Source organism: Mya arenaria, chromosome 9 (assembly GCF_026914265.1).
Source record: "Mya arenaria isolate MELC-2E11 chromosome 9, ASM2691426v1".
Classification (NCBI taxonomy): domain Eukaryota; kingdom Metazoa; phylum Mollusca; class Bivalvia; order Myida; family Myidae; genus Mya; species Mya arenaria.
In genome coordinates this window covers 51,618,895-51,632,193 of record NC_069130.1, presented here as the reverse complement: position 1 = coordinate 51,632,193, position 13,299 = coordinate 51,618,895, and the positions used below count along the sequence as shown (strand labels likewise).

Here is a 13,299-nt window from a genome sequence, read left to right as displayed (position 1 = left end):
TAAATACCCACTTGAAAACCAAATTTTAGAAACATTGAAAGTACGATTCCCCATTTTATATAGTATAATATACGACGAATCGGACTTTCAAACCGACCCATTTGTATTTGTTATGTAGTGAGAAGTTTTAGCCTGCATTGCAGGCCTTATGATAAAGAGGCTAATGTTTGGAAAAAAATAACATTCATGTCATGTTTTGGCTCAACACGAATCGCCATTCTTTGTATAGTCGCAAGAGATATGCGTTCAAATGTGGACCTGTGTAGTCACCTATATTCCACAATACTGCTATGATGCGAGGTGCATAATATCACGTATTATTGAAAACTGCCAGATTTGTGTCCAGAATTGAATCAAGTTTGTCAATAAGGAGTGTTTAGGTGCATTATTTCCGAGATGTATATGTATCTTTCCTTCTGAGATATTGGTTTAATCAATTATATGATACACAAACACAACATATTTTTTTCAAGGATAAATTTTAATTTTTGATGTTCAGTAATATTTGAATAAATTATTCCTTGCGGGGAGAATGAGAGGGTAGGAGGGAGGGAGGAGGAAGGGGATGCCCGCTTGTCAGTGCCAGGAGGTAGGAACAGGCGGTCAGTTCCCTTTAAATTGTACACAATCATATAATCAATTATTTTGCAAATGAAGGTTTGTACATGTTCGAAGATAGTCCTGAAAACATATAACTTATCCAGCAGAGTACATTGTACACTGAGCGGAGGCGAAGAAAGAGTCTTGAACGTTCCCGCCCTGACAATAAAGACAACCTATAATATAATATAAACATAAATGGTTGACAACGCGACTAACAAAAATACGAGTGATCTAGGGGAAATAACTATAAGTGCAAAACAGCCATAGAGAATGATTGACTTACCTCCCTTGGGTCAATAAAGTTATAGCTACATTCTACTTCGAGTAAACCGAGCAGTAACAGCATTTTTGTCAATAGAGCGGGGACATTGAAGACAGGTTTTATTTCTTCGTTCAATACTTTAAGAAGCAACCTTTGGAGCGACCTACACTATATATCTCCAAACCCTTACAGATCTTACAATTTGAATGGAAACTGCTTCAATACCGGCTACGTCAATCAAAGTAATTTTAAGGCAATATAATATTATCAGGGTGCGTATAAAACTATGCGTATACTTTTGTATAGTACATAATAACTAACTCCCTTCGATACGCTACAGAATAATATAATAGTAACGACAAGAGATCGTCACCAGATGTGTCGTTTTCTTGGGACTGACCTGCATCTCAAAAAAGAGATGATGACATTGATTTAGTTAGTACCTTGGTGTCGAATTCGTTCAAAGAGACGGTCCAGTCACCGTTTGTTACAATACACACAAAAACATCAATATTAAAACAGAATCCTTTCAAAATATTTTTAGAATTTACCATCAATTAAAGCTGCACTCTCACAGAATGGCCGTTTTGATAAAAAAACAACATTTTTTTTGTCTTGGAATAAACCATTTGTGCGTGAATATCTGAACACCGGTAATAAAAGACTACTGAATAAAGATAAGATTGCACAAAATGTTTTTGACGAAAAAAATCCACTATTCATAATGCGTTAGTAACGCTTTCAGCCATAACACAGTATGAACGTAAATATAAAATGCGCCATCTGATCTTTTTTCAGCAGTCTTATATCATCGGTTTTCAGACATTTACGCACAGATTGGCTCGTTCCGAGACAAAAAATAAAAAAAATATATTGTCAAAATGGTCAATCTGTGAGAGCACAACTTTTAAGAAAGTACTCTTGGTCCCGTTTGGTTCCCGGTTGATGACTGCTTGAATAACAACATGAAACCACGATGACACGAAATGACCTCATAGATTATAATGGCTGCGGTCCAAACTGGTGTAAATCTTGACATAAGGTTAGTACGTTAACACATAATTACTCTTCATAACGCGATATATTCCCAACTCAGCAGCTGTTGCACTCCCCGGCGGCTTAATGCTATTTCCCTATCAAGCGATAACCGTCAGCCTTTACAAGGTAAAACCGTTCAGTTTTCACTGATATGTCCGCCCGGGAACTTCGTTTCAATTTAATATAAAAAAATATGACAAGTTTGAAAGTTAGTTAAAGGATACACGATCTTGGTGACGTCACTCTGACGTATCTCATCTTTGTTTTTAAAGCGTTTATTATGACGGGTTAAACGTGGATTGTAAAAGTCGGACATGTTCGAATGGGTGCAAATGAACTCAAATGTTTTGAAAACTGTTATATTTGTTTAACTTTGAAATTAGCATAAAAACTTTAAGCTTTGTTACCATGGAAACAGGGTAAACAAATACGTGTTTGAGTGGTTTCTGGAATGGCGGCGGTGGGCAACCCAACGTTAGCGCCCAACGTGGAGTACATTGTTATCACGTTTTGGGACAAGGTATGATTCTAATAAGATTATAATAGTATTTGAAGATGTAAATACGGCTAGAATTTATGCTATGAAGCATTCACTGAGTATAACACATCACCACGGCTCTGAATTCAGTGTGTGTATACTACGTGTTAAATTGCGTCATAAATGCTACGTCGGAAGGGAATATTTTGATTTGAAAGAAGACTTTAAACAAATATAACTTCACTATTTCATCACCATTTTAAAATGAATTTCATCACCATTTTAAAATGAAACATAGTGCAGTCTACTCCGCTTACGGAGCCCGGCATTCGGTCTTTTACTAGAGTTTGATTGAGAGTATAGTTTCTTAAAACACTTCGACAAACCTTTTCATAAAACAGCCGTCTGATGGAGCACTGTCAAAACATTATTTTGGAAACAGGGTTGTCGACGTGTTTGATGAAACTAATCACCTAAGTCCTTATCAAAATTCGGTTATAAAACGAAGACGGGGCTCTTTAAGCGGCATAGACTGCCCTCTGTTTTATTTAAAATGATGTAGTTAAAGAAAAGTTATATTTGATGAAAGTCTTCATTTTAAGCAAAATGTTGCCTTCCGACGTAGTATATATGACGTAATTTATCACGTGGTATACACACACTGGAGTATTCCCGGAAAGGATGATAGCCTAAGCTGGCCCTCTCGTGGGTGTTACATTGCTACCCAACCAATGCAACGCGCATTATAAGATAGTTTTTAGTACGCCAAAGCCGCTGATATTTGCTTAATATTTTCTTAGATATTTCATTCAAATCAGTGTGTATTAGCTTTGTCAGTAAAGAAAAGGTTAAGCAAAAACACAAAAGTGCATTGCTGGCGGATATTGGGCGCCTAAAATGCACCATTTCGGTCTAGGAAATGTTAAAATGTTGGGGGAGGGGGGGGGGGGGCAGGCAACCCCAAACCCCGTCTGTCATCATATTATGGTTTACAAACATACAAACTTTGTTTGTTTTCAATATATTTCTTATCGTGTTTTTGATTAACCCAACAGATTCATAACCAATGGTAACAGTTGGCGGAGCTGTTTTGTTTTAGGGTGGTGTGTGTGAGTCGGACAAATGACAGGGATTGGACTGTGATTGTTACCCTTTTCTTTTTGTCGACATTATATACGTTAGGTTAAATTGTGTGCGTCCTATTAGAATAATTGATATTGCCCATCCATGAAAATGTACCAAAAGGCGGAGGGAAAATGCGTCAAATAGAGGAAGTGACGGACCAAAAATGCGTCAAGTGGCGGAAATGCGCCAAGCGCGAAAAAACAGTAACACGAAATGGCAGAATTTAACCACCATAGGTTAAAGATTGATAGTTAGTTAATACATGTGCATTGTTCCTTTCTTTTTCTATAGTGCACATATACTTTATTAATGTGTTCATTGCTTTGTTCAAAATGCCAATGAATAAGTATTTAAAACATCTGGCTTCCTTCAATTCAATAGGTTGACATGAATTCCACCTTTGTCAACAAAAGACATAAACATCTTACTAAAGTGAGCCGAAAATCATAATAAATATCAGACCTACTGTTTTATAAAATAATTTACTACTATTAAACTACCCCCAGATATACATAGTGTGTGGTGCTGCCGCCCTGCTGCTGTTGCTGCTGCTGTGTATGTTGTGTATTCTGTGTCCGGAGTGCTTCTGCCGCTGCTGCGTGGAGGACGAGAAAAAACGTCAGTTTCAAAGGGATAGCGACAAGTCAGGTAGATGATTTTTACGAATTATCCCGATCGTTTTGGAACTCGGTATTCAACGTACTGAAGTCTGTCATAGCGCTTATCTGTATACATGAGGGCAGTGTTTATTCGTTCACTTTTAAATATACTCAAAAAGAGTTTAGTCCGTATTCTCAAAGCAACAAATTTGTCATCTTTTAGATACTGATAGTTCGTTCTAAAACAATTATGTGTATTGATATTAACAGGTTAATTAGAACAATATCTACGTTCTGGGCATTTTTATAACCATTGACAGAATTGTTCAAATTCAACTTCCAAATAAATCAAATTAGTTCTTACTAGGTATTTGGTGTGTAGGGACCCTGTCATGTTCGCCTATCTGGAAACTTTAAAAAAAAATAGTTTACACAGATGTTTATGACGTTTATTTCGTCCTTTAAGTACTAAACTCATGCACGGTACAGCCAGAACTGTGGATCCCTTTGCTCAAATGGATTTGTTTGTATTATGTGTATATATGCCTTCTCCTTTCAGCATCGCAAAGGTCCAACGCCAGCAAAGGGAGTTATGGCTCCACGGATTCTGACTTTATGTATGGTTCAGGCGACATCAAAGATAGCGGACCAATCAGGTGGATGCCTCTTGACGTCATCAGGGAGCAGACCACGGATTGGTCGTCTGATGCCAGCAGTGGACAGGACGTCATTTCCCTGGACAGGGTTCGAACATATTATTGAAACAATAGTACTAGTCAGGTGTTCATCTTCTAACAAGCGTTTTTTATGTCAACACGTCAGAATGCACGAAGTCACCACAACCACCACGACCAACACCACCACCACCACCCTAACCTACCACCACCACCTCCAACAACAACAACCCCAACTTCACCATCAGCAGTAACACCAACAACATCATCCCACAAACACTACCACCACCAACAACTCCACCATCACTACCACCACCACATACAACAACAACCCCTTCCCACCACCCTTCCCACCACCACCACTACCACAAACAACAATAACAACATTTGCAACAACAAAAACAAAAACAACAACAACAAAATCAGAGCTAACACTGACAGTCCCAAATGACTCATGTATTATTGTATTATCGAACATCTACGACAGCAACAGAAAAGAAAAGATATCGTGATATCGTGTTTTCTCATGTAGGTATACAGATATATAGCTGATGGCGACAGCTGCATATTGATCAGAGGCCGGTAATTAAATGTACATATACACGTTACTGCCATCTCCTGAAAAATAGAATTTCAGCGTATGTATCTTATGAAGTTTAATCTTCAAACTAAGAAGTTTCATATTTATGAAAATAAAACAACTGGAAATATCTTTGTCATTATGCTCCAGTCATTTGGAACCACGCCCCTCCCCCACCCCCCAAGTCCGGAGAATAGCGGGGACTTTGACTTTCGGTCCAGCCAACCCCGGGGAAAATCCCTGCCCTGCGGCGAAGAACATATGGTAAAATCCCCGCCAAATGCCCCCGCACCCCAAGGACCCTAGGTTAGGCCCAATCCCCGATGTATTTTTGTGAAAACAAAACCACCGCATTCACCCGGTAATGCGGGGCCACCTGGAAGGTAAAAATACGGCCCATTTCCCCGGCTATCCCCGGTATACCAACAGACCTGGGGGGGGGGGGGGGGGGCGTGGTAACAATTGACTGGTGCATTAATCTTTTCACTATAGCGATACCACCGTCATGCCACATGATTATCGCATACAAGACATTAAAGGCATTGTCAGATTGGCATATTGCAAGAAACCAAAACAATCAAGATAGTGTTGTTTAAATCAGTATTGATTTTGAACATGTCCGACGTTTTTTCAGATTTCCATTTATATACGTTGATAATTGAGTAGGAAGCCAGTGGCTTACCAGAAACCTCTTTCTTAACAATGCTTGTTTTTTTATAGTGAACTCTATGGAATTACCACTACTGTCCCAATGTAATTTTCAGAAGAAGAAAGAAGAAGAAGAAACATAGCATCAGAAGTTCATTTTAATTTTAAGGAAACGCCCGTGTAGTTATATTATTAATCTTCTTTGAATAATAATTGAAATATTAAAAAATAAAACAAACACACAATACGATACGATACGATACGATACGATACGATACGATACGACACACTACAGTACAATGCAATACAACACAATACAATACAATACAATACAATATCATACAATACAATACAAAATAATAAAATACAATACAAAACTATACAATACCATACAAAACTATACAATACAATACAAAGCTATACAATACAATACAATACAATACAATACAATACAATACAATACAATACAATACAATACAATACAATACAATACAATACAATATCATACAATACAAAATAATAAAATACAATACAAAACTATACAATACAATACAATACAAAACTATACAATACAATACAAAACTATACAATACAATACAATACAATACAAAACAATATCATACAATACAAAATAATAAAATACAATACAAAACTATACAATACAATACAATACAAAACTATACAATACAATACAATACAAAACAAGGGCCTTGGTCCTTTTCACGTCAATGGTGTGTATTGTGTAAAACAAACTATTGGGTGATATCCTATGCACAATTATTTAACAAATTTGTTTTGCTTTAGATTTCATAACAACTCTTGTATTCAGTACGATTATGTCTACCTTTACAGAACAAGAAAAGGATCGGGTTTCTCCCTAACGGCAGTCAGAACGGTGACGTCCATCCCCCTGGTACGCCTCCCGTGCTGGAGAAGGGGGAGATCCACTTTGCCCTCAGCTACGTACAGACAGAGGAAAAGCTCGTCATAAAGATAAACGAAGTCAAAGACGTTGTTCTGACTGAAAACCAGCAGTTGATCAGCCCATATGTCAGGGTGTGCTTATATAGGTCACCCAAACAGTTCTTTACTTTCCGGGACGGTGGGAAGACGGAAAAGAATATCACAAACTTGGAAAAAGAGTTGAAGACCCGCATGAAACGCCCCAGTGATGTGTTAGCTTACAAGGAAACATTTGAGATTCCAATGGATTTGGAATCCTTGAAGTCAATGACAATAAACATTCTTCTGTGTGATATGGATAAATTCTCGCGTCACGTGACACTTGGCGAGATTTCAGTGAATCTTAAGAAGGCGAATTTGTTGAACATACAAGAGAGAGAATACTCCGAGGATTTTTCGGAACCAAATAAGGTATATTTTCCATTCATACTTATTGGATAATAAATAATTGTTTATTGTTAGCCATACCGCTAAAACATGGCTGTAGTTATCTTATAAGGTATATAAACACTATAATTAGGTAGAACATAAGTTACCTGAATTAGATAATAAATGAATTTCATTTGGTGCTAACTTGTAAGAACCGAATGGGCGCTAACAAGTAATATAAACAAGAAGACAATCGAAATCATTTGACGAACATAATTATGACTTCAATTTAAAATGTACATTGCATACGAGTCTATGTACTCGTTTCATTTATATTATATCTTAACTATTCGTTTTGTGTTTATTTCAGGAGAATCTAGGAACACTAACTCTGGGTACAAGTTACCTGCCCACGTCTGAGAAGCTGTACCTGACAGTGGAGTCAATGAAGGACCTGCGGATCATTGACAAAAACAGCGGAACAACGGGTATGCGAGTGTTATACATATTTATATCGTAGATTACGTGTTTTCATTGGTTTGACGGGTCTTAAAACGTTCTAAGTATATCCATTTTACGTAATTGATAAGCTGCTGTTATTATGCAGACCAAAGCAGGGCTGTTACTTTACAGTTCATCATTTCATTTCGCTGTATACGTTAAAGGCATTTTAGTTTCTGTCATTCTGAGTTCCTCGGCCATTTTTATCGAAAACAACCTCGGATGTATTTGAACGGTTGACATATCCAAAAAGTGGTACATTTAAGTCCGCTGCAAGTAGAGCGCGTAGTAATTTTATTTAGCAGTTAAACTTTATGACTTAACACTTGGAAATTTTAATTATATTTGCAATGATAAACTTCACTGGCAATCAATTAAAACTTAGATAAATAAATCCAACTCTAGAGCACAACATTTAATTGATGATATAATTTAAAAAAATACGAACTACTTCAACTGATATACCGGCATACATCCGAGGTTGTTTTCGATAAAAATGGCCGAAGAATTCCGAATGAGTTTCTGTATGAAAGTGTTCTTTTCTACACAACAAAATCAATACCAACTCATGTGAGGCACGCCTTCGAATATGCCTACTATCTAATGTTCATATCTTGCAGACGCCTGTGTTAAGATCTATCTGATGTATGAAGGAAAACAACTGAAAAGAGTGAAAACCACGGTCCGTAAAAACGACACCAACCCAGTGTTCAACGAAAGTTTCTCTTTTGACGTCCCGCAGACGGAGATTGAGAAGGTTTACTTCTCGCTCGTAATCTGCCACTACAATGGTGAAAAGAAGGGGACGAAACTCATTGGGCGAATATATCTGGGTACGAATTTTGGACCGGAAGCGCGCGACTTTTGGGGCAGCATGATTCAGAACCCGAGAAAGAAAATAGTGAAGACATTTGACATCAGTAGTTAATAACGTATGCCTTTAAATGGAACGAACTATTTGGGTGAAAAGTGACATAGCCACAGGGACTTTCGAGAATACATTTATGACGGTCTTAAGGAATATGTACAGTTGTAATGGTGAAATCGATGTGTACTACCATTATCATTCTCGGCACCCAGCGTATCATAAACTATATGATACTCTGGGCGAATTGGCAAGGGAAACTTCGTAAATCTTGAATGTTCATAAGCATTTACGACCAATGAAATAGCACAAAACAAATAGGAAATAATCTCTTTTGTGAAGAGCTATCGACAAATTTAACAATATTCTGCCTAAAACGATTTGTAAGCCGTGATAGCATTGGATTATTTGGAACCGAGATTACATCCGCAACATCTCGTCCATTTCCGCACCGCATGAGGTGTGGCTCATGTGACCATTTAAGCGGCTGGATTTCACCTTGTTAATTATTCATGAGTACGATATTTTAACAGCTGATTTGCTCAGGATATCATATCGGTTATGATACGCTGGGGTGCCAAGGATGTACCATTATATGTTATGGCTGTGTAGCACCTGTATTCTATACATAGGGGACTTTGACCCAAATGGTACGCCATAGTATCCACTGTTACTTCAAGTTTGGTATCTGGTTCTAGGCAAACGATCTGGTCCTTTGGCCTCATTTGCCTTAACTAAACTTCCATTATTTAAACGAACATATCATTGTGTGGATTTAGTGATTAATGTGTATTTAAGATATTTTCCCTGTACATTCACAAAACAACATCTGCAACTTCTGCAACTCGGGCGAATTTCTCGCACATGTAAGAGAACATTCACTTGGAATACAACTGTTGTTGTCTAAAACTTAATTTGACACCTAAATATAATTTTAAGACAATATACAAGGTTATTTCGGCTTAAAAACTACATGTCGGAAACTTGTCAATCGGAGATGTACAACTTATGTTTATATTGTTACCAAGGGATAGCTTTTTTCATTTTATTTTTTATAACGCAAGAAATATTCTCAAACATAATTATAGTCGTTTACAATACAAGAAAAATACTGCAGCGCATACAATATGGAGAAAATATGAAACTTTAATCATTGTTTCGTATCGCATAATACTTGTCTGTATTGTTAAAAATAATGAGTTTTGAGTGGTAACCCACGCAAAAATTGTATACCAAAATGTCGGATTTTATAATAATGATGTTATTTGAAAAGAAAGAGCCTTTCTGTATTTTAAGTATGGCTAGGGAGAGAAAAGTAAAATGAAGACTGCAAATGGTGTAATGAAGGATGTATTCATGCATTAATTTAGTTATTCAAGAGAAGATTTTAGTTCCCATGCATATTTATCGCATCCTTTTTATCATTCTTTCCTAAACATACTGTTTTGGTTGCAATTCAATAAAGAAGTGTTTTTTTTATTTGAAGTGTTTCCAATATGAGCACCAAGATGTCATATAGGACACCAGATTGCCCATCTGGCCAAACTTCACGTAACTGTGCATTAAGTAAGAGGTAAACGGACATATCTTTGTAACAATCATTGACACTATATTTGAATGGTCACAATTGTATGTTTATTTGCACAAGCGATGATTATTCAATCATTGCAGCATTTGGATTTCATGTAATGGTTTTTGTTTTACATAAGTATGCTCCCGTTGCTTTCCACATGTCGGACGATAGACCAAACCTTTTGTGATTGATAAAGCGAGAACTCCTTGGCTTTAGGTCCTCCAACTTGGTGGATTGACCGTGACCAGCATATGACCCTATTGATTTTGAGGTCAGAAGGTCAAAGGTCACTATGACATTTAACACAAATGGCTGTCCGAGTGATAACTAGAATATATACTTGGGCATACTGTCCTCAATTTAAATGGAGGTTGGTCATGACCAGAATATGACCCTGTTGATTTTGAGGTCTGAAGATCAAAGGTCATTATGACATTTAACACAAAATGGCTGTCCGAATGATAACTAGATTATATGCTTGGGCATACTGTCCTCAAATCAAATGGAGGTTGGTCATGACCATCAATGACCCCTATCTATTTTGAAGGAAAAAGTCACGGTCGCGGTGACCTTGAACACAAATAGCTTTTTCGATTGATAACTCGTTTTTCTTGGTGCTAATTAAGGTCTTCGACCTTGGTAGGGAGTTTGGTCATGACCTGCAGATGACCCCGATTGATTTTGAGCATGGATTTCAATGTCACAGCGACGTTGGACACAAAAGCTTGTTTAACATTCTTAAGAGACCGCTTAAACCCAAAAGCCCATACGTTTGGTGGGGAGGTTGGTCGTGCCGTATAGTTTCAGAAGGTAAAACCCTCTCATTTGTAGGTCAACATCAGATCAAAGGTCTAGATCACAAGATTGACTACAGTCATGGTCAGATTACTAAAAACAACTGAACTATTTTGCCTGGAAGCTGCAAGAAATTAACCATAATTATTGCCATTTTACCATAAACAGTGTGTGTATACCACGTGATAAATTACGTCATATATGCTACGTCGGAAGGCAACATTTTGCATAAAATGAAGACTTAAATCAAAGATAACTTTTCTTTTACTACTCCATTTTAAATAAAACAAAGGGCAGCCTATGCCACCTAAAGAGCTCAGCCACCGTTTTATCTAAATGTTGAAGATATAGTGAAGTTATCTTTGTTTTAAGTCTTCATTCGAAGCAAAATATTGCCTTCCGACGTAGCATTTATGACGTAATTTATCACGTGGTATACACACACTGATAAACATATACATGTAGGTTACTACTTCAGTTGACGTTTAAGCACCCATCTGTGTATCAGTATAACTTGCAGTGCTAATATTCTTAGTTTTTATCATCCATTAAACCACTTTACAGCTGTCATGGGGTGCATACATGTTTTACTGATACCTATAACTCATCAACTCTTATAAAGCATTTCAGAATGGCCATTAAATATCCATAAGTTATCCACAAGCCTTGAAAGGATCTTGGTCATGACCTTCAATTACCACATAGAAATTCAATGTGAAAATACTAAGCTTACATGTTACTAGCATCGCTTGTTAAAGAAAGTATAATTATTCAGTGGAACTTTTTTTAACAGTCTGTGCAAAACCTCATTAAATCATGTAAATATTGGTATTAATTTGTTTTCTGGAAATAGTAGACTGTCTGTAAATTCTTTGTGTAATTAAGCACATGTTCTGTTAAATGTTAGCTTAGTACAGATGTACAGCTTACCATGGCAAAATGTACAAGTTTAAGGTTCTTTTCTTATGTGATTTTGAGGATGCGGATTAGTTACTTGTTAGAATGTTATAGAATGAAATAAACATGTACAGATGGTGGTCCAATTACGTTTTTATATATATAATTATATTGCTTTACTAAAACAGGCGGTGTGACACACGTGAAGTCTCTGAAACTCTCAGATGTAGGGGAACTGTGAGATGGACCTTTCCATTCCCATCATTTAAGAAATGAATTAGTGGTTGATGTCATTGTGGCGGAGCCTTGGTCTAGTGATAACTCTCAATCCAGTGGTCGAAGGTTCAACTCCATGCTGCAATGCTAAAAAAAGTAATCGTCTTCCAGGAGGAACTTTAAATGGATGTTCCTGTGACAGTGCTATACACTGGTGCACATTAAAGAACCAGGGTAGCTCTCACCACAATTACATTTTGACTGTGTTTTATGCTTAAAAAAACTAGAATGACGAACGGTGCTATCAAAGCACTCACCCAATGGTTTAGGCCCCAGTGCGAGTATAAATAGGCTAACACGCCACCATTGATGCCATTTTGGAGTATGAATGCAGTTGGGCTGGTTAAAGCAAACTTTAATCAACACAACTACATTCATATCCCCGATAATAAAATCAATCAAGCAAATCATTACATATGTTTACACCAATAGTTCATTATTTCTTTCCAGAATTGCTAATAAATATGTAATTTTATTGAAGAAAACCTTACAGTATTTCGTTCTCATCCATGCTGTAAACATAACGACCGGACCGGTTTACAAATTTTATAACTACGGACAAAAATGAGTTCCAAAATAATCATTGTTAATGTAAAATTGAAATGGCAATGACATCGATACATTTTACTAATTATAAATTAACACTTTTTCAACATGTTGATTAAAAAATTTCCGTTGGCTGATATAAGAATAAACAAAAGTAAAAGCTTTTTATATTAATATGTATGGATTCGCAATCCAAACATATCCAGATGTTGCGTTCATTGGTAAATATTGACATTTGCCCAAAATTATACTTACTGTTCATTGAAGGAATGGAAGTCGAGGTGTCATTATTTAACAAATGAACCATCACATACAAATCAAGGATCATAACTCTTGAGAGTCAGGGTGGGTATGCCTCAGCCCTGCTGAGTTTAAGAACAGACAATATCAATGTTATCCAATTTTGACAATTAAAGGGCAATAACTCAATATTAACTTATCAACTGAAATCATTTTGCCGGATAACAAACTCGTCTGAAATTATTCCAATACATCAAGATTGATACA

At 36.8% G+C, this 13,299-nt stretch overlaps 1 protein-coding gene across 1 annotated transcript; it reads left to right on the top strand.

Moving 5' to 3' along the window:
- The first annotated feature begins 2,021 nt into the window (after positions 1 to 2,021).
- LOC128245539 (synaptotagmin-B-like) lies at positions 2,022 to 12,110 on the top strand. The gene is made up of 6 exons (XM_052963737.1): positions 2,022 to 2,423; positions 4,013 to 4,154; positions 4,665 to 4,849; positions 6,860 to 7,381; positions 7,710 to 7,827; positions 8,461 to 12,110. The coding sequence occupies exons 1-6, from the start codon at positions 2,355 to 2,357 to the stop codon at positions 8,766 to 8,768; spliced, it is 1,344 nt and encodes a 447-aa protein (XP_052819697.1). The 5' UTR covers positions 2,022 to 2,354; the 3' UTR covers positions 8,769 to 12,110.
- The last annotated feature ends 1,189 nt before the right edge of the window (positions 12,111 to 13,299 follow it).